The sequence below is a fragment of the Amphiura filiformis genome, chromosome 7 (assembly GCF_039555335.1).
Source record: "Amphiura filiformis chromosome 7, Afil_fr2py, whole genome shotgun sequence".
Classification (NCBI taxonomy): Eukaryota; Metazoa; Echinodermata; class Ophiuroidea; order Amphilepidida; family Amphiuridae; genus Amphiura; species Amphiura filiformis.
In genome coordinates this window covers 45,395,935-45,419,196 of record NC_092634.1, presented here as the reverse complement: position 1 = coordinate 45,419,196, position 23,262 = coordinate 45,395,935, and the positions used below count along the sequence as shown (strand labels likewise).

The 23,262-nt window shown below is 35.8% G+C and overlaps 1 protein-coding gene across 3 annotated transcripts in view; it reads left to right on the top strand.

Moving 5' to 3' along the window:
* Nucleotides 1-22,831, top strand: part of LOC140157233 (uncharacterized) — a 137,825-nt gene extending 114,994 nt beyond the window's left edge. For 2 of the 3 annotated variants that reach the window (XM_072180355.1, XM_072180356.1), the window contains one exon: nucleotides 3,994-6,025. In XM_072180355.1, the coding sequence (XP_072036456.1) occupies nucleotides 4,218-5,807 (1,590 nt within the window). In that variant the 5' untranslated portion in view covers nucleotides 3,994-4,217 and the 3' untranslated portion in view covers nucleotides 5,808-6,025. The other variant, XM_072180357.1, reaches the window with a different exon arrangement.
* The last annotated feature ends 431 nt before the right edge of the window (nucleotides 22,832-23,262 follow it).

Below are 23,262 nucleotides of genomic sequence, written 5' to 3'. Positions count from 1 at the left end.
CATTAAATACTGTAATTTTTATTTCATTTGACAGTAACTAATCCATAAATGTGACAACTCAAATATAAGTTGGCAATCGTAATGTTATGCAATCAAGTTTACAACACTGTCAGCTACTGTCAGTCTTACAATGAGCAGAAGTCACTGACCAACCAACCAACCATGCCATTCAAGTACCAATATTGATTATCTCAAGTGGCCTGCTCCAATTGACCAGAAATGAACTGTATGATTTTCCTGTTATTTTGTAATAACAAAACCATGTTTTCCTTGATTTTGGTATGAAAATGAGCAAATAGAATTTAATTTCTTGTCAATTTAATCAGAGTTATTAAATTAAGGGCAACTAAAACTGATATTAGGTAAGTTTTATCTGTCTGGAATCTGTATTACCTGTTCTGAGGGAATTATTGCAATGTAAACAAAACCAACCATGGCTGATGTGGACATTGTGTAGTGTTTTTCAGTAGCTGTTTTCCATGGGTGACTGTAGGAACCCATGGATTCGATCCATGTAGCCAGACGCTTGCACATATGGAAACGTTTTGGTGCAAAAGTCTCTTCAATTTATGCCGAACGCTGTACTGTGAGCTATGTGTACACGTGTTTACATTTCACAGATCAATGATCCCAAGGATAGTCAGGCTCACATCACACACTATAGGTGGCGCTATTCGTCCATAGGGAAGTGGAATGTGCCTGTACGGTCCAAAAATGGCTTTACTGTGGGGATCAATGGAAAAAATTACTAAAAATTAATTTTGACAACCAAAACCTAAGTGATGTTGACTTATGTTGGTACTGGCATGATACTGGATTCATAAACTATCACATAGTGCAATCCATGTTCCACCAAGTCGACACTCGATTTAGCTCAAAAGCAATTTGTGTGTAAATCAAGACCATCCAAAACAGCTTTCTTACAGTAAAGAATAGGAGGTCATCTGGGGTCACATACAGTAGTGTGCATTGTACATGTGCCTGCTGTCACAAATATTTCACACACAAAATTTTGGGCAATTTGATGACACTATTTTTGTCTGTAACTTCAAAAGTATATGCACTAGAAACATGATTGACCCCTTATTGTTTAGGTAATTTAATTCTCTTTCAAATGAAAGAACTTTCAGCTAAAAAATATTGAACTTCAAAATTTTATGAACATCCCTACCAAGGACAGGCTATTGTATTCGCATGGGCAATACCATTTTCTTGCACGGGTAAATCAATAGGCCTACATTAACTAGGTACAGTACGGGCGCACAGACTTTTTACCGGACTTTGTTACATTAGAGGATGTCTTGCAATAAACATATATTATTAAATACGGTATTCGGAATTATTGTAACCCACCATACCCTAAAGTCCGATCATTGAAGGAAGTCTATTACCATGAGTGGACATAATCGAAGTATACATTCGGCAGTGTGTAATGGCCGCTGTTATTTTCACTCGGTGCAGATAGCTCATTTTTAGGTGACGTCACCACCATTATCGGTCGGAAAAAACTTCCGACTTTGGATTTATGAATGAAATTTAGCAGTGATGTTTCCGGAGTTTTCCGAATTATGCAAATACGCAACCTATGACCTTTTTACGTCAGAATATTAATAAGCATCATGGCGCCCACTGAAAGAAAACCTGAATTGATACAGTTTTCAGCAAATTATGCTACTTTTTGGAACAGCTTATCGATAAATAATTTCCCGAATGTGAGCACGATATTTTGAAAATGTATGCAGTGGAATGTGGTTAAAAAAAGACTTTTATAAATTTTATTTGGAGTTGGGAAATTAACTGTAGTAAAATTTGACTCCTCAGTTGTTGGAAATTCTTTCTTGGAACAAATAAAATATATTTTGTTTAAAATAAGTCAAATAAAAAATTGTTTATATTGCGTTACTAAAAACTTATTGCATTGTTCAAATTGTCTATGGATATTTCAATGGAAAACAAGAAATAGCAAAATATCAGTAACATCCCATTTTACCATAACCCCCACCATGGTCGACTTAGGGGGTCTTTTCACGCTGAACACGATGGCGCTTATCACAACATGCGATACTCAATCGTTTAGCCTGAAGAGCATGATAAAAACATATTGTCTTGTTATGACAGGATTACCTGATATTGCAGGACAGCAAAGTCCGGTTGGTAAAGGAATTCCTGTTATTGCGGAACAAGAAAGTATGTCTTGTAAAAAGTCTGTGCGCCCGTACTGAGGTATGAGAGGCTAGCTAACCTTAGTTAACACATTTGCTACTTGCTAGTCAGCCAAATTGGCCTAAACCGGGGCCCAAACACAATACATATTTACATAGAAATTTAAAAGAACTTCACTTGACCCAAATATATGATATTTTTGGTGATGAGACAATCGCACATGGAATTTTAGAGGGTTTTCATAGCAGTTCCACAATAAAGCTGCTATCATCTTGAGACTAAGATTTAGAAACACCTCCGAAATGCTGTTTTGTATAGCTGAATCTTTTTGATGAAAGTCAATCTTTGACAAGGTGTAACTTTGCTACGGAAAGTGCTATGACAAAACGGTTTTAAGTTTTGGCTTTCTTTACTCAAGGGTTGTAATTTGATATAAAATGATGTGGTTTGATGGCAAATTTGAATTCACCTTTCACATCTACATGTACATTAACAATTATGAGACCATGCATATAGCTTTAATTGTTATGATCAAAATACCTTTTTTACTGTATCGATTGGGCCAAAATCTTGATCAAACACATTATAATCTGTCCAGAGTTGCCCAGTATACATCTTTTTATCCACTTGGCACTTGCTGCTTTATTGTTATCCACTTGAGGTATTTCCCCCCAGGATGACATTTGACCTTGAGGGGGCCCTTCGAAAACCACATGGTCAGCATGCTTTTCCCGATACCTATCCATATACTAAATACCTGATTGATGCATTGAAGCACTGCGAAACCCAAGGGCGAAATGCATAGCCGGACAGACAGACACACTTCGCTCATTATTTTAATAGTATAGATCTTTAAACGGATGACACCATGTTGACATGGCTGTATTTTCAATCCCAAGGGTGACAGTTTTTGTTGCAATTTCACCATTTTAATTTTAATTTTCACAGACTTGACCTTGTGAGGTAATTTAGTAGACTTTTTCATCAGTCAGTCATCCCCCTTCCGAAGAAAATGACAGCCCCCTTATGTAGTACTATGGGTGTAGTTGTCAGCATGGTCCCCAGGGCTTGGTCAGGAAGTAAATTATTGATTTTCAGTTGTTCTTATTTGGACTCAAGCCAGACACAAGCCAATTCTGTAATGTAAATACACATTACAATGACAGTGTTGTGTGATGTGTTATGCGTTCGAACAATTTACTATCATATCAAAGATCAGAATTTTGACAAAACTAGATTCCATTCTCAGTAAATGTTACAATATGGCTTTAATTAGACCATTATGCTTAGACGTAATTGGGAATAATAATTTTAATAGAGTGGATTTTTAGAATTAAGGGGTACTACACCCCTGCCCAATGTTGTGCCTATTTTTGCATTTTTCTCAAAAATTTTAGCGCATTGGGGACAAGTAAGATATGAATATTATAGGGGCAAGGACTACAACTACTGCATTGGACATTTTATTTCAGCACAGACAACAGTTGTGGAGTTACACTACAGACAAAAATAAGGGAAAACCAATATTTGATCAATAAATCAATAACTACTTGCCTTGAGTTGCTGAATTTTCAGTACAGTCGTTGTAGTCATTGCCCCTATAATAACATTATATGTTACTTGTCACCAATGTGCTATAATTTTTGAGAAAATGCAAAATAGGCACAAAAATTGGCCAGGGTGTAGTACCCCTTTAAACAAAATATTATATTTCATGTGTGGAAATTTTGTCCTCTTATTATGAACTGTTTTATTATTCAAAAATAAGTTGTAGTTTAACAATACATTTTGGAATATAATACCAAATATTTCATGTTTTAAACATTTCAGGTAGTTTGATCCAGTGATCTGCAGTTGGAAAATAAGAGCCTCGACTATTAAAGACAGAAGCCAGTGAGGATTGTGGTCTTGTCTTGCTTACTGTTCAACTCAAGGACATCTTTTAATTGAATTCCATGGTGGATACTATATGAGGTACACACAATAACTTGATCGACATAATAGGGTTGCATTTAAGTTCACTTCTAAATACATAAACAGCAAAGGAGCTACAGATGGCAATGAAACATTTGAAACCATTTTCTTGTGGATTTTGCAGACGCAAACATTATTCTTTTAACAAACTGAAAACCCATGTTAACAGACATCTGATTAAATATGTGCGGGCTCGTAGATGCAAAATGTTTTGTCAGAAAATCTTGTCAAAAAACGGTGAGCTAGAAAGACATTTGAAAAACCACACAAATCTATGGGATCAATTTAATGACTGTTTGAACATCAAAAAGAAGCCATATCAGTGTGAATATTGTCAGAAGTGTTTAAGTAACAAGTATATTCTTCAAAGCCACATCAGAAGAATTCACACCAAACAGAAACAGTATCGGTGTGAATATTGTCAGAAGTGTTTTTCTCACAAGTTTATTCTGAAATATCACCTCAGAACTCATACCAGAGAGAAACCAGGTCAGTGTGAATATTGTCAGAAGTGTTTTACTAACAAGTCCAATCTTAAAACACACATCAGAATTCACACCAAAGAGAAACCATATCAGTGTGAATATTGTCAGAAATGTTTTACCCAAAAATCTTATCTGAATGTACACACTAGAACTCATACCAAAGAGAAACCATATCAGTGTGAATATTGTCAGAAATGTTTTACTAACATGTCTCATCTGAAAAAACACATCAGAATTCATACCAAAGTGAAACCCTTTCAATGTGAGTTCTGTCAAAAATGTTTTACTGAAAACAGTAATCTGAAAAGACACATCAGAATTCATACCAAAGAGAAACCCTTTCAATGTGAGTTCTGTCAGAAATGTTTTACTGAAAACAGTAATCTGAAAAGCCACATGAGAACACATACCAAAGAGAAATCATACCAGTGTGAATATTGTCAGAAATGTTTTGCCCACAAATCTAATTTGAAGGTACACATTATAACTCATACCAAAGAGAAACCACATCAGTGTGAATATTGTCAGAAGTGTTTTACTAACAAGTCCAATCTTAAAACACACATCAGAATTCACACCAACAAGAAACCATATCAGTGTGAATATTGTCAGAAATGTTTTATTCAGCAGAATCATCTGCAAAGTCACATCAGAAGTCACACGCAAGAACAACCATATCAGTGTGAATATTGTCAGAAATGTTTTACCCAAAAATCTTATCTGAATGTGCACACTAGAACTCATACCAAAGAGAAACCATATCAGTGTGAATATTGTCAGAAATGTTTTACCCAAAAATCTTATCTGAATGTGCACACTAGAACTCATACCAAAGAGAAACCATATCAGTGTGAATATTGTCAGAAATGTTTTACCCAAAAATCTTATCTGAATGTGCACACTAGAACTCATACCAAAGAGAAACCATATCAGTGTGAATATTGTCAGAAATGTTTTACCCAAAAATCTTATCTGAAGGTACACACTAGAATTCATACCAAAGAGAAACCATATCAGTGTGAATATTGTCAGAAGTCTTTTACTAACATGTCTCATCTGAAAAAACACATCAGAATTTATACCAAAGAGAAACCCTTTCAATGTGAGTACTGTCAGAAATGTTTTACTGAAAACGGTAATCTGAAAAGACACATTAGAACACATACCAAAGAGAAACCATATTAATGTGAATATTGTCATAAGTATTTCACAGAGAAGGCGCATCTGAAAAGTCACATCATAATCCACACCAAAGAGAAACCCTTTAAGTGTGAATATTGTCAGCAATGTTTTAAACACAATACAGCTTTGTCAAGACATAATAGTAGTAAACATACCAGTGAGAAATCGTGAGCACTGAGATCATTACTAAGGCCAAAAAATAAATTGTCTGCTTGTCCATATATCACTTTCAGAAGTTGGGTCGGTCAGGATATTTTTTCAAGTACCAAGAGTATAATGTGAAGTACTAGTATGTAAAAACTGACTGAACACAGAATTTAATATTTCACCAAAGACAAATTCAAGGTAAACTATACTTTATTTGACATATAGGCTACATGTCTGGCATATTTAAAATACTGCATTTTTAAGTGCAACAATGTTTTGTGTAGTCAGCTGAGATCGATATCGACGTAGCGCTGAGATCGATATAATGAAATATCAGAACCCTATAGCCAATACGACTGCAAGAAAACATACAGGAAAGTAGGAAATGGTATTAATTATGTTGAGGGGCATGTGAGGCCCACGGATTGGCACCTGTGCTATATCGGTGGGTCTTGCATGCTTTTTACAGGTGTCTCCATCCTTGAATGGAGATGGTTGTGTTTTTTGCTATCTTGTATGCCCTTGATGTTGTGTATGTGCAGCTGGCCTGCTTTTTTTATGCATAGTTATTATTGTTTAATTTTAAGGTAAATTCATATTTTGTATATTGATAAGTATTGTAATTTTTATAAATGCTGTATTATTTGCATTATTATGTGTACTAGCGGGATACCCGCGCTTCGCGCGGGTCCCCGCTAGATGAGTAAATGGGAGCGTTCACTATAACAGGAAGAATTACTGAACAGGTAGAATCATCGAAAAGATACATTTTGATTTTCCGTTTCCATGTTATTTATTTATTTACACCCGTTCCCATTTTTTTTTCTAAATCTGTTATTTGTTACATTTCCCTTTTAGCTTCATTTTTTATTTGCTGCTTGTGATTTCCGGTTTCCATGTTTTTTATTTAATTCTGTTATCATTATTATAGCTTTTTTTTCTTCTTACATTTCCTGATTAGTTTCTTTCCTTCTTTGTTTCGTTCCCGTTTCATTTAGTTAATTTAACCCGTTGGCCTAATTACTCGTACCTCTTTTGTCATTTTAATTTCATATTTCTTTATAGTAGGTCTACCGCTTCATTTTGTTTATACAACACACATATTTTTTTTTTTTTTTTATACGTCCTCTCATAGCGTGTATGCGGACGTGTTCATCTTTATCATAATCCTGTGACCCGTCCATGTACCTTTTTGTCCTTTAATTTTTATTTATTTTTCCTTCTTTCTGTATTATCATGTCCACTGGTCTCTGGCTCGCAAGTCGCGTGGCTCTGCGCCATTTACACGCACATTGGCGTAGTGCGCGTACGCTTTACGCTTCGCCGACGCGCTGCCTGCCAGCTGCAGTGACGCGCAGGCTGGCAACTGATTTTCATAACAAAAACCCCGTTTTTACCCATATTTTCACTGTTTTGCAGCCAATTCTTTACCGATTTCAACCAAATAAAGTCCAGGCAATTTCCCGTATATTCCTCGATCTCCCGTATGAATTTGGCGACATTTGGATCGAAACTGACGGAGCCTTTTACATAAACCACATATACATACATACATACATGCACCCTTACATACATACATACACACATACAACATTAGCCTATTTATAGTAAGATTATGTATTCAGCGCCTAGAGGCCGCTTTGTGTGCATTAGTGCGCTTTTAATAAATTTCTTCTTATTATTTATTATTATTATTATTATTTTTATGACATTTCTTTGATATCTTCAGTTTTTCAGATGAAAATATGACTTTTTGGGGAAAGTTGTAAAAAAATTTTTTAAGTGCTACGGTCGAGGACACTAGCAAACAAGGTTTTTTTGGCCTAAGGTCATTGTCAGACCACATCATTTTAAACGTCTCAAAGCTCCTCTGGTGTCCAAAATTGAAAGCGGAATTTGTTTTTTTAATAATTTTGTTTTATTAACATGTTACATATAATTGATCCACTACTGCAGATGAGAACCTGCATGGTTTTCATTGTAATATTGCACAAAATCAGGCTGTGATTGAGAGAATAAAAGTTTGAAAACATTTGAATTTTGGTGATCTATTAATTGGATCAATGCACTTTATTCTCCAAGGAAGTTATATTGAAAGGCTAAACAAGAAATTCCTGAAAAAAATTGGTGTCAGTTCAATCTGACACGGTTATTATTATTATTCAATTACGTGAGATAACAAGCAGTCGACTTTCAATACATGTATTGCAGAATTTGGATTGAAGGGCTAGTTTGCATTCATTTTTTAAATTTAATTTCTTATTCAACCTTAGGGGTTTTCAACTGAAATCCTTATACTTTATCTGGAAATAATTACAACATTAAAACATCCACTTAAATGAGTAACCCAAAAAAAAAAATTTCAAAAAAAATAAAATATAAAAAAATGAAATTAAAAAAAAAAAAATCTAAAAAAAATAATTAAAAAAAAATCTACATTTTTTTTTAAAACAAGGAAAAAGAAGTAACAAACTAGATCTATCTATAGATCTAAACCTAGCTGTAGCAGTTAAGCAGAAATTACCCCAAAATGACCTTTGACAAAATGACCCCTAAACTTTGACCTTTCGGGTCATAAATATTTTTAACATATTTAGAATGATGTAAGGATCATTCCTGTTGAATTTGAGCTCGATCAGATCAATTTTAACTTCCGACCTTTGACCCCTAAACCTTTGGGGTCATGAATATTTTAAACATGTTAGGAATGTCGTAAGGATCATACCTGTTGAGTTAGAGCTCGATTGGACCAATTTTAAAATTTGACCTTTGAGCCCTATCGGTGAACAACTTATATGAAGCTTGGGTCAGTGGTTCATATGCCCATGTTTGATATAAAATTGGATCGATTGAGCCCATATTTATTGGTCGAGCTATGAGTTTTAAAATATTGGACGAGACGGAGTCGAGTCAATATTTTAAAAAACTCATAGCGAGACCAATAAATATTGGGCGTAAATAATCCAATTTTATCATTATTGTTTTGGATCCAATATTTTCACACACTTGGATTCATCAAAACATAATAATGGTCGAAATTGGGTCAAGCGCCTGGCACATTTTAAAGATTTTTACATAATGACTTCTAATAACCCCTACATGATACTTTGAATGAGCTTGGGTCAGTGCTTCTTGTGGCCAAGTTTTGTCGAGATCGATGTAAGCGTCTGGCACTAGTAGCATTTTAAAAGGTGGTTTGACGAAAGAATCGGAAGAAGTATCAGATTCGCCTACTCAACAATAAGAACGGAGTGCATTTCAAGCCCTAGCCATGATGAAAGTTACGGCTAGGTAAATAATCTCTCTTTAAGTGACGAAAAAAGAAACCCTGTTCTACGGAGGACGGATCTTTAACTAGGGTCGGTCAAGCGGCTTTTTTTTTGTTTTTTTGTTGAAATAACACAAAAAAATCACCAAAAATAATTTGCAATTTGAGAAAGTACCAAAAAAAAATTGTTCCTGAAATTTCCGAAATTTGGGTGGGCATTCATTTGTACAGGAATTTCCCCCCCCCCAATTTGTTCAAAATCTGGGTCGGTCGGGCCTGTAGAACAGGGTTTTCTTTTTTCGTCGCCTTATTGAAGCTATGCAATTTGATAGATTGAAATTCACAATATGCAATTTGATTAGGGGAAAGCTATTCCAGAGGGATATATGTAAATTAAATGGAATAGCCATTTCAGAGGGAGTATGTAAGTTAAATGGAACAGCTATTTTGGGCCATTATTTTAGAGGGAATATGTAAATTAAATGGAACAGCCAATGCCAATGGGTATGTAAATTGATATCTATATCAATATTGATGTCACAGATTCGATTTGTCACATGATCGTCAAACCTGTATTTAGAAGGTGTCAGGAACTGACGCAAACAACTAGTTTATTTTCTGTAGGCCGTGTGCATTTTTAGGGGGGTGGGTGATTATTTTATTGAGAAATGCAGAAATAATTTTAAGGAAAAAATGATAACTACATTTTTCAAAAAAAAAAAAAAAAAAAGTTTTGTTTACAAGCATTTTGAAATTATTAAATTTCCAATGAAACTTAAAGGCCCATTCTGTGGTTTGCTCATCTGGACGATCGTAAAAATCATCAAAATTCAGATTTTGGTACCTGTGTCATTGTCATAGCTGTGCTAACATATAGCCTGTTAGTAGTTCAGCCGAAAGCTGTGTATTTTAGACAAAATACGGCATTTACATGACTTATCCTTCACTTTTTAAAAGCAATTGATGAACAATAAATTAACTAAACTTGGCCCATATAGCTGCTGCACCATGGGAGCTTTCATGTAATGGGTGGTGTTTAAGGTCATGATGTCAAAGGTTATTTGAGGTTAACATGTAAAATAAGCTGAAAATTAAAAGAAATATATATATATATATATATGAACGTTTAAATTTATCTACATTATGGGTACCGTAGTAGGGGAAGGTGGGGCATAACGGAACACTTAACTTTGAGGATGCTCTGTGACGTCACCATAAGTAATATGACTGTAAAAATTATATATTCAGTTGAAGTTTGTATTTACCTTTAATATACCATTAACCAATATAACTTGAATCTTACAATTTTTTATAAAAATGAAGAAATATTTTCAAAAAAAAAAAAACCCTTTTGCCCCACTATCGGGCAAACGGAACCCCCTATGGGGCAAAACGGCACCCTGGGTGCAAACTTATATTAGTTGTTCCATCGGTAGGCCCTAGTCCTAGTTATATGTAGGCCTATATTCAGTTACAATATTAAGTGGGCCTACCATCTCTGTGGAGTGAGTGGTTAACTTCTTATAGGCCTAGTAGGCCTATAATATGTATGACCAATATTTGATTAGAAAGAAATATTCAGTAGGCCTACCATCTCTGTGGAGTAAGTGGTTAACTTTTAATCATTAATTCTATCAGGTAGGTCTAGTTATATGTCTATGTTTCAGCGAAGTGTTTACCATGTTCGAGTAGGCCCCTAGATAACGCCTACATTTCCTTGAGTGAAGACAAGTTATGTCCAATTGGGGCAAAACGGAACCCATCTGTGGGACAAAACGCCCGCACCTAGGGTTCCGCTTTTGCCCCATACCCGATTTTTTAGAAATTGGTTGCATGCATAATACATCGTAGCATATAGGCCATGCACTTAATACAGCTCATGGCTAGTACCTTCATGTTTACAATATACACAATTATTTGGGAATCCGATATTAATGAAGTAAAATTTCAGCGCATTTAACATCTACATATCTTACACCAGACGGGTAGTAATTTTTTGGCTCGATAGTTGCTCGAATGTCAGTGGATTGTTTCAGATAAAATTTTTGTTGTAAATCCTCGTAGCCATACTTGTGTTCCTCAATATAATTTGCATAGACGGCAGTATTGCCAAGGCCTATTTTTCCAGGTGGTTCCGTTTTGCCCCGGGGGTCCGTTATGCCCCACCTTCACGTATGAGTAGTATCAGTATCCAAGATTGAGGTCAAAAGTCATTTGTGGTAATTTGTAAATGAAAATGAAAAACTACTCGGGTAACAGTTCAAATCTTTTATTGGAACCAAACTTGGGCCATACATGAGCTGCTGCACCATGGGAACTTTTATGTAATGGATGGTGTTTATTGTAACACACTGATGTCAAAGGTCATTTGAGGTCAACTTGTAAAATCAAAAGAATAATATCTTTGGACATTCTGCAACCGCCAACCCCATTGTTTTTGCTATCTGATGTGGTATTTTTCAAAGATTTTAGCTTTTCAGATGTCCTACAAAGAAGTTTTATCACTAAAACAATCTGAATCAAACTTTTAAATGAAATTGATCCTGTGGTTGGGATATAACAGGGCTGTCAACTTTTTGGAATTGCTTGGCGTGAGACAGAAGCGTACCGGGATTTGCCGACTCCAATGACGTTCATTTTGACCGATGATTATTTGAGCCACATGGTGCTCGAGACTGTGAGAAGCAGGGGGTGGGGGGGGGGGGTAGGAACAACAAATTATTCATGACGATGCGTGAGATTTTACTCATTTTTCAGCTTCTTGCGTGAGATTTATTACCTGGGCGTGAGATTTTACTACCTTGGCGTGAGACCGTGAGAAAGTGACCCAATGCGTGAGACTCACGGCCAATGCGTGAGAGTTGACAGCCCTGGATATAAGAAGCCTAGTGAGAGCTGTTCTTGTAATAATAAATTATAGTGGAGTGGCCTTTTAGAATTAAAGCATCGGGGGTATACCACTCCTGTAATATGCTCACCCTCTCATTTTGAGAACAGAAGAATTCACAAAATAGCACAGCTAGCTCATGGTGGCATACCTTATTGTAAAACCTAGCCCAAATATTATATACGGTAGTTCAAAACAAGTATACGCATATTTCTGTCCTCTTATACGAGGGGCAGTCAGTATGTTTTAAGAGTTGACTCGTGACATCACATGTGGATTTTTTTCATGGGATTTCTCAATGATTATATAAACACTGTACCTTTGTCTTTCAAACAACACATGTAAAAATTGTATCACACACATGATTATGTAACAGCGTTAGCATAAAATCAATGGTCTAGAGTCACCTGGTGAAATTGAGTCGTTTTTGTTACGGGAAATAAGAGGCTGAAATGAGGTATTGCTGTATTTTCTATATTTTCTCGGGAATTAAAGAATGGAGAGTGCTGCCTTTTGGAACAGTAATAGAACACAGACTACCAGTTCATAAAACCATGTTTGTTGGGCTGTAAAGGTTTTAGTTTATTTAAAATGTGTGGTCAAATATGTAACAAGGCTTTTCTTTCTATAAATATCTTGATATTGCCAAAAATAGCAAACATGGAAATTTAAGTTTTTTTGCCAGTTCTGTTGACTAATCTCCAAACATTAAAACGGGAGTCTCCCTAGAAAATATTTGAATCCGTGATTAAAATATAACTTATATTATACTATTGTTACATTTATACAAAAAGTAGTGGTACAGAGAGGCCATTGTTTGAATGAGAAATTTATTTTTAAAACTTTTCTGTTCATTTCAGGTTGAGATCATCTATAAAAATTCATATGAATATTAAAATTAAAATTTTCATAGCATTTTGTAATATTTTAGGCCCTATTTCCATGGAATTTTGCAATTTTTGTGAATTTCCACCATGTTGTATCGGTCATCCTACCTACGCATGCGCAGATTGTTGTTTGATTTGCACCAGTTATCATCGCACTGAGTACCAGCTCTCACACGTGACCAGTCATTATATTTTAGTCTGTTTCATAATTAATGTCATTGTAATAACTGCTTTTTCGTTTTCGCCATTTTTGCAGTAATAATTTTGCTTCCATTCAAGCTCTAAAGTTGTTGAAGTTTCCAGACGCCCCATTTCCACCAAAGTTTAATGGCAAGTCTCATATTTTACCAAATGCAAATTGAGGACCTAGTGTTTATTCCTGCCTAAAAACTAGCCATATGCACCTTTTACATTTGCTGTTCTCGGACATTTTAAACACGTGTCTTTGCTGTAATTTAAAGGCCCGCCTTTTTGGGTGATTTGGCAGTGTCCCTAGTCTATTGATTTTATGCTAATGCTGTTACGTAATCATGTGTATGATATATTTTTGACATGTGTTGTTTGAAAAACAAAGGTACAGTGTTTATGTAATCATTGAGAAATGCCATGAAAACAATCCACATATGACGTCACGAGTCAACTCTTAAAACATACTGACTGCCCCTCGTATTAAATGTTAAAAAATGCTATGTCTCAAAGTGTCGATCGATCCACACACTTTTGTTTTTCTTAGGGCATCCATTTCAGCTGAAGTCATGACATTTTGAGAAATATTATGAAGAAAATTTACTTGGATTTGATATAAGTTTGCATTGTTTAAACAATTTGTACTTCACTATATGAGCCACACTTTTATGCTGTGACGTTACTTTTGAGCACTCGCAATGATTGGCAAATGACATCTTAGGGGGCTGGCAATATGTCAGTGACCGGAGTCAATTTTTTATGACCCCTCTTATCATGCCAAAATTTTTTTGCGACTCTGTCTTGGGTTTATGACCCTCTTCCACCTACACAGACTCAAGACAATTAAATTTTTCATTGCTGGAACTAAGGCGCGGAGCACGCCAAAAGCTAAGAGCGAAGACAGTGCTCAGAGCGCATTCAAATTTTCATCGTAAGTGTAAATATAGCTATAGATTGTATGCACATTTTGATTGTGAAATTAAAGAATGCAAAGAATGTGCGGGCAGGGCGCGAAAATTTGAGTCACCAGCCCTTAATAATTCTATAACCCCCCTATTTTGGGTGTTGACAAATTATAACCCCCCTATTTTTGGTCTAAAAATTCTATGACCATAGTATATATGAGTATATTTGGGACCCATGCACCCTTCCGAAGAAAATGCCACCCCTTAAGGGCTGGGGTATGAACGTTTGGACAGTATTTATTTTGGGACATTAGAGCACATCAGACATATCGAATTGCATTCTGAATACGAAGAATGTCATTCTGATATCAAATAATTTTGATTTTTGAAATTGCAATTTAATACACATTTTATGGCAAATCATTAAAAATTGATATTTTTGATATTTAACAGTACTTGAAGTAAACTTTATAAATCTGATGATTTATACTTAAAGTGTATGTAGGTGGGATGAAAAGCCGACGATCAATTGAAAATTTTGACTTTTTGTATTGAAGATATGGATTTTTTCCCAAAACACCAAAAAAAAAAAAGGTCTTTTTGGGAAAAAAATCCATATCTTCAATATGAAAGGTCAAAATGTTCAATTGACCGTCGGCTTTTCCTCCCTGCTACATACACTTTAAGAATATATCATTAGATTTATATAATTTACTTCGAGGACTGTTATATATCAAACATTTGAAAAATATCAAATTTTTATAATTTGTCATAAAATTTGTATTATATTGTGATTTTCAAAAAATGAAAATTATTTGATATCAGAAAGAGATGCTTCGTATTCAGAATGCAATTCGATAGGTCTGAGGTGCTCTCATGTCCCACAAAAAATACTGTCGAAATGCAATAAACGCTCATTTTCGATCCCTTAATTCAAGAGTTTTAAAGAATCTTTTAAAAAATTGTAAAAAACTACAACACATTCTGCATTCGTTTTTTTAAACTGCCGCGGGCTTTGAGACAGCATTTTTTTAGCCTAATGAACTGGTTTAAACAACATGTGGTTTAACAATAACATTTTAGATGATATTACCAAATATTTATTACTGTTTAACAATTTCAGGTAATCCACTGATATATCTCCAGTTGGAAACTAAATAATTCAAGTAGAATCAGGACTAAGACTGAAGCCAGTGAGGATTGTGGTCTGTTTGCTGTTCCACCCAAGGACATCTTTGCTAGAATTGAATTCCATGGTGGGTACTATCTGCATATAGGCCTGCTTTAAAGTTCACTAAAGTTGTTTTCTTTAAACTTCCGTGGTGGGGTGCGCGCTGGTGTATTGCGATTGCGTAAAAGTGACAAGGTCGCCTACTACGCGCCGAACAGACAACCAATGGGTCAACCGACTTGTTGTCAAGTGCGTTGCTTATTTTTTCTGTGTGTACGCTCGTAGACGCTTGGCGCACAGCTCGGACCACGGAAGTTTAAAGAAAACAACTTTACTAAATTCATGTTGCAAACAACAACGGAGCTACAGATGGCGATGAAACATTTGAAACCATTTTCTTGTGGATTTTGCAGACTCAAGCATTATTCTTTATACAAGTTTAAAACCCATGTTAACAGACATCTGATTAAATATGTTCGGGCTCGTAGATACAAAAGTTTGTTTTGCCAGAAAATCTTGTCAAAAAGCGTTGAGCTGGAAAGGCATTTGAATAACCACAGAAATCTATATTATCAATTTAATAACTCTTTGAATATAGATAAACAATTTAAGTGTGAATATTGTCAGAAGTGTTTTACTCACAAACATAATCTTAAAGACCACATCAGAATTCACACCAAAGAGAAACCATATCAGTGTGAATATTGTCAGAAATGTTTTGCCCAAAAATCTAATTTGAAGGTACACATTATAACTCATACCAAAGAGAAACCATATCAGTGTGAATATTGTCAGAAGTATTTTACCAACAAGTCTAGTCAGATAAAACACATGAGAAGTCATACCAAAAAGCAATTCTACCATTGTGAATATTGTCAGAAGTGTTTTACTCGCAAACATAGTCTTAAAGACCACATCAGAATTCACACCAAAGAGAAACCATATCAGTGTGAATATTGTCAGAAATGTTTTGCCCGAAAATCTGATCTGAATGTACACACTAGAATTCATACCAAAGAGAAACAATATCAGTGTGAATATTGTCAGAAATGTTTTACTTACATGTCTCATCTGAAAAAACACATCAGAATTCATACCAAAGAAAAACCCTTTCAATGTGAGTTCTGTCAGAAATGTTTTACTGAAAACGGTAATCTGAAAAGCCACATCCGAATTCACACCAAAGAGAAACCATATCAGTGTGAATATTGTCAGAAATGTTTTACCCAAAAATCTTATCTGAAGATACACACTAGAATTCATACCAAAGAGAAACCATGTCAGTGCGAATATTGTCAGAAGTCTTTTACTAACAAGTCTAATCTAAATAGACACATCAGAATTCACACCAAAGAGAAACCCTAGCAGTTAGAGCACTGTCAGAAGAGTTTTACTCAGAAGAATAATCTGAGAAAACACATTAGATTTTATCTGCAAGACACATCATAATTTAAAGAGAATTCCTGTCAGTGTGAGTATGATGTCTATATCCCAACGTGCGCACATTTGGCAAGTGCATTGCAAGCTTTCACATGGCTGCGTATTGCAAGCTTGCGCATGCTTGTGAAAGATGGGCTTGTTTGCGCATGCATCAACCAAGACACTGCGGGTGCTTGCAGTGAAAGCTTGCGCATGCCCATATTGTTCCAAATAAAAGCTTGCACAAGCTTTTAGATGACTGCGCAAGCAATTGCAAGCATGCAGAGGCAAGCACGCGGTGATCGAGTCATGCAGGGCGCAAGCATGCTCAACGCAAGCATGCAACAAGCAAACAGTGCATGCATGCTTATTGCAAGCATGCTACGGACTCCTATTTGCCTGCTTGCGCATGCCCGTATTGTTCCAAAAATAAGCTTGCACAAGCATGCAGAATTGTTTAGCAAGCGTGCAGAATTGTTTTGCGCAATCTTGCATAATGCAAGCATGCGCAACCACTTTGCAAGCTTGCAAATATGCTTGCCATTTTCATAAGGGTATTGCCAGAAATGGGTTTCTCAAAGTAATGACCTTAAACTGAGGTCAGTGTTTGTCAGGCCACAGCATTGTAAAGGTCTCAAAGCGTATGTTCAAAACTAAAAACTGAATGTTTTTAATAAACAATTGTTTTATTATTGTGTTAGATATAGTTGATTCACTACTGCACTGCAGATGAGAACCTGGTTTTCTTGTACATATCGCACATAATGCTACACAAAATAAACCACGGACATCAAATGTATGACTAAAGTCTTGTGAAATGTTCTTTTAATACTCTCTACAATCTGAAGGGACCTGTTTATAGGCCCATTTAACTTTAAAGTAATCTGAATCAGGCTTTGATTGAGATAATAAAAGTTTGAAAACATTTTAATGTTGGTAACAAATTTATTAATTTTATTCTCACAGGACATTTGGGCATTTTTGTCTCGCCTGATAAGCAGGAGACTTTATAACCTGTCCATATATGTTCGGCTGTATATCCGGCTGTATATCCGGCTGTATATGTATGACAAATTTGGTTAAAGTTTTGATTAAATGCTCGCAGATGATCAGTTCAAATCCTATTGCATGGAAACTTGGGCCATAGGTGAAGTATGAAGGTCTATTATGAAGTTGTGTTACATAATTTCCAGGTCATTTCAAGGTCACCCAATGTCATTTGAGGTCAAATGTTTTCTTGAAATTTGGAATAAGTTGCTCATTCATTCATTCATTCATTCATTCATTCATAATTCATTCATTCATATTTTATTTCCATAAAAATCAAAGACATATACAAACACGGTACATATGTAGGAAAAGGCTGGAAGAAGAAAAAGGTCTGAAAGTTAGCCTTTCCTAAAATCAAATGAAATTAACAAAAGAAAGCAATATTTCACATAACATAACAAAAAGACAAGACAAGGGAAGGGGAGTGCTCGCGGAAAAGATTAACTACATTTAGAGATCACTAGTTTTGAATTGATTACAGAAATGTTTAAAAGATTTTGAAGCTTCAAGATTTTTATCTAAAGAATTCCAAAGAACAGGACCTCTTGTACATATGGCATGCTTAGAAAAGACTGTCTTATTTTTGGTTAGATTTAGGTCATTTACATATCGTGTCTTGTATAGTTATGTATGTCAGAATGTTTGGTAAAATGATTATCAAATGAACAGGGCAGCTCATTTATAGAGTGCCTGTACATGTCAATGTACAGCCTAATTCAAGTGTGTATATCTTCAACTTTTAATATGTTATAATTAGCAAACAATGGTGCTGTGTGGTCTCTTAGTGACCGTTTGCCACCATCCTTATAGCCCATTTTTGAATTTTTACAATTTTATTTTAAGTAAGTTTTACATGTATTTCCCCATAAAAGTACTCCATAATTCAAATAAGGCAATATTAACGTACAATAAAGTGTATATAAAATAGGATTTGGAACAAAATGTTTCAATTTATTCATGACACCGACATTTCTTGAAATTGTTTTAGATACACAATCTATGTAACATTTCCAAGTGAAACATTCGTCTATTAATAAAGTACGTCCACCAAGGAATTTAGTTTGATGCGCTCTTTCTAAAGCCGTGTGATCTAGTGTGATTTGCAGGTCAAGATTGATTCATCAATGTCATTTTGGGTGTGCCACGTAAATGTATCATGTGTTTTGTTTTGGTGGCATTAATTGACAGTTTATTAGCTTTAAACCAAAAAATGGTGGTATCGTCTGCAAAAAGGACAAATTCTAGTACTTTAGATGCATCACTCAGCATTGGTTATATCATTGACATAGAGTATAAATAGAAGTGGACCCAGGATTGATCCTTGTGGAACACCACATAATATCATGTGAATCTGATTCATAATCTTGAATTATAATAAACACATTGTTTTTTTTGTTGCTTAGATAATTTCTGAACCATTCTAATACAATACCACGAAAGCCATAGTGTTTTAATTTATGTAATTTATGATCGATTGTATCAAAGGCTTTTTTGATAAGTCCAGAAATATTCCAATAGTCATTTCGTTTTTTTTCAACTGCTGCAGTAACTTTGTCTACCATTTGCTCTATAGCCATAAAGGTCAAATATGTTTTGACCGAAAGCCAAATTGTTTGGCTCTCAATTTTGAACAGTGATAGGGGCAAATGTGTCAAGCTACTCAGTGATGGGGGAAGTGCGGGAAGGCAGGATGGCCAGTATGGGGGGGGGGGAAGGGGGGAAGGCAGAAGATAACAAGCAAAATACCCTGTGAACAAATTATCTGGAGATCCGTATGTGGTACAGTGACGTAACTTGGTGGAGAGTGTGCGACCAGAGGTTTTCGACCTGATAAGATTTGTAGGTCATTTTGGGGGCATCCGGGGTCACCCAGGGGTCATCTGAGGGCAAAGTACTAAAAACTGTCGTATGGGCATGAAACTTGGTGGGTACAGTCAACATTTAGAACCAAATTTTTGGAAGGTCATTTCGGGGTCCTCTGTTGTTACCCAAGGGTCATCCGAGGTCAAATTACTAAAAACATTCGTTTTCGGAATAGAGAACCCATATTTGTATATTCGGAATAGAGAACCTTTTTTCATATTCGGAATAGAGAACCTTTCTGTTTTCGGAATAGAGAACCTGTTTGTGTTTTGGGAATTTTCGAATAGAGAACCTTCGAATAGAGAACCGTTATTTCGAATAGCGAACCTTTAATCGCATTCGGAATAGCGATTGGTAAAATTACACGTTTGGAAAAGTGAACCTTCGGAATAGCGAACCATCAGAATGGCGGATCTTCAGAATAGCGAGAGGGCCCCATCCTCGATCGTCACCCATTTTTAGTGAGCGCCCCCGGGCTATAATCTAAGCCCTAAACATAATTTGTGCTTACCATATTGCAATTAATCATTTGATGGGGCAATATGTAGGCAATATTGTCAGCTTGCTACGTTAATTGCCTACGTCATTTTTTTTGCAATTTTGAGAACAAAGTACAAAATGTAGTTCAAGCATGCATCAGTTACGTAATCTCCCTATTATTTCGGATTATCCCTTTAATTTGTATCATTGTCATTTGTTCTTGTGCAGATTGGTGAATAAATATGTTTAAATGTTCTCAAAAGTACAAACAATTGGGCAATTAGTGTAGTATAGGCTGCTGATATACTTTGTACAAATCTGCTTGTTATGTCCCTTAAAAGTATGAAATTAACATGTGCTTTGAATTGACTTTTTCGACTAGTGTAATACAACATTTATTAATGTTGTTTTTAACATTTCAGGCATCTGATCAACTGATATATTCAGCAATTGGAAACTAGCAAAGGTAGAAATAGAACTAAGATAGGCAGTGAGGATTATGGTCTTGTCATGTTGATTGCTGCTTAATTGTTCCAGAACATCAAGAATCGATCAACTTCCATGCATGGTGGGTTTGAGCATTTAAGGTGTATAACACAGTAACTGATTGATCTACATCTTTGAATATTGTTGGGTTTTTCTTAAGTTCACTATTATGTTGCAATCAGCATGGCATTGAAAAGACTGAAACCATATTCTTGTGCATTTTGCAGACTCAATCATTATTATTGGGACAAATTTAAAGCTCATGTTAATAGACATCTGATTAAATATGTGCGGGCTAGTAGGTACAAAAGTGTGCTTTGCCAGAACAAAAATGGCATGATAGAAAGACATTTGAATAACAACGGGAAGCAAAGGTACCAATGCAGTAACTCCTTAAACATAAAAGAGAAACCATATCAGTGTGAATATTGTCAGAAGTGTTTTACTACCAAGTCTGATCTGGAAAGGCACATCAGAATTCACACCAAAGAGAAACCCTTTTCGTGTGAATATTGTCAGAAGTCTTTTACTAACAAGTGTAATAAAACAAAACACACGAGAATTCATACCAAAGAGAAACCGTACCAGTGTAAATATTGTCACAGATGTTTTAACAAGTCTGATCTGGAAATACACATCAGAATTCATACCAAAGAGAACCCATATCAGTGTGAATATTGTCAGAAGTGTTTTACTTACAAGAATCATCTAGACAGACACGTCAGAATTCACACCAAAGAGAAACCATATCAGTGTGAATATTGTCAGAAGTCTTTTACTAACAAGTTCAATCTTGAAAGACACATCAAAACTCACACCAAAGAGAAACCATATCAGTGTGAATATTGTCAGAAGTGTTTTACTACCAAGTCTAATCAAACAAACCACACGAGAATTCACACCAAAGAGAAACCGTACCAGTGTAAATATTGTCACAGATGTTTTAACAAGTCTGATCTGGAAAGGCACATCAGAATTCATACCAAAGAGAAACCGTATCAGTGTGAATATTGTCAGAAATGTTTTACACGGAGTAGTATTCTGACAAAACACATCAGAACTCATACCAAAGAGAACCCATATCAGTGTGAATATTGTCAGAAGTGTTTTACTTACAAGAATAATCTAGACAGACACGTCAGAATTCACACCAAAGAGAAACCATATCAGTGTGAATATTGTCAGAAGTCTTTTACTAACAAGTTCAATCTTGAAAGACACATCAAAACTCACACCAAAGAGAAACCATATCAGTGTGAATATTGTGGAAATTGTTTTTCTCAAAAGCAAACCCTCTCATACCACATCAGGACTCACACCAAAGAGAAACCTTATCAGTGTGAATATTGTCAAAGGTCTTTTTCTCTGAAGTTTCATCTGGAAAGACACATCAGAATTCATACCAAAGAGAAACCGTATCAGTGTGAATATTGTCAGAAATGTTTTGCTCGGAAGTGTAAACTGAAAAGACATATCGGAACTCACACCAAAGAAACCTAATCAGTTTGAATATTAAATAATGAAGAAGGAGGTGGCCTATATGCTTCACCCTAGCAGGGCCTACAATGCGAAACACAAATTAATATATGCGAGGATCGGAAATAAACGATGCAAGCCCGAGAAATTATAATTTAAATGGCGTGATTGGGGCTCGAGCAAAATGGCATATGAAAATATTGAGAGAGAAAAAATCAGGACTCAGCGGGGATTGAACCCCAGTCGCTGGATTACCGGTCCAGAGCTTTACCACTGTACAACCTGAGTTCACAGTCGGTACTCGGGCAATCTCAACTTAAGTCCCCATGATAACTCTCTCATTGTGTCTCAAGCGGCCAATTATATATTAAATAATGAAGAAGGGGGTGGCCTATATGCTTCAGCTTCACCCTAGCAGGGCGTAAGACAATGCGAAACACAAATTAATATATGCGAGGATCAGAAATAAACGATGCAAGCCCGACAAATTATAATTTAAATGGCGTGATCCCCGCTGAGTCCTGATTTTTTCTCTCTCAATATTTTCATATATGCCAGTTTGCTCGAGCCCCAATCACGCCAGTTTGAATATTGTCAGAAATGCTTCTCTCGATGCAAGGCCTTGCATACCACATTAAAATTCACTCCAATGAGAAGCTGTAGTGTGAATATTGTTAGAAATGGTTAGACAGAATGCAGTCAAATGCATTTCAAATTGGGATCCCAAATATTTGGCATGTGCAAAGGGGGGCAAAGATTTTCAGGTTACTTAAGGGGCTGTGCAATAATTATGAGCCCTGGTGGGAGGGTAAAATTGGGGGGAAAGAAATTTTTGGCAAGCCGGAAGGAGGGGGGGAAGCCATTTTTGGCCATTTTTGGCACACTTTCGTGGGGCACCTTTTAAATAAAACGCTCTAAAAAGGGATTAGGCTGTGTGTCCTGAACTCGCCACCCAAAAAAGGTGGCGATGTTACGCTTTTCCAAAGTCGACTCAAATTAAATGATGATATCTCTGCCAAGCAAGAAGTTATTGTCATGCTTGTGGTCTCATTTTATTGCTAAATAATTTAACCCTGTAAAAAGACATTCTTTAGCCTTTTTAATACTGACACTGTGCTTCATAGAATTCAGAATGGGCAGGGTGGCGGAGGTGGGGGATGTGGACGTGGGGGATGTGGTACACACAAACTCTATGGGATTGATATTTTTAGTGCATAATCTGCTTCTGTAAAG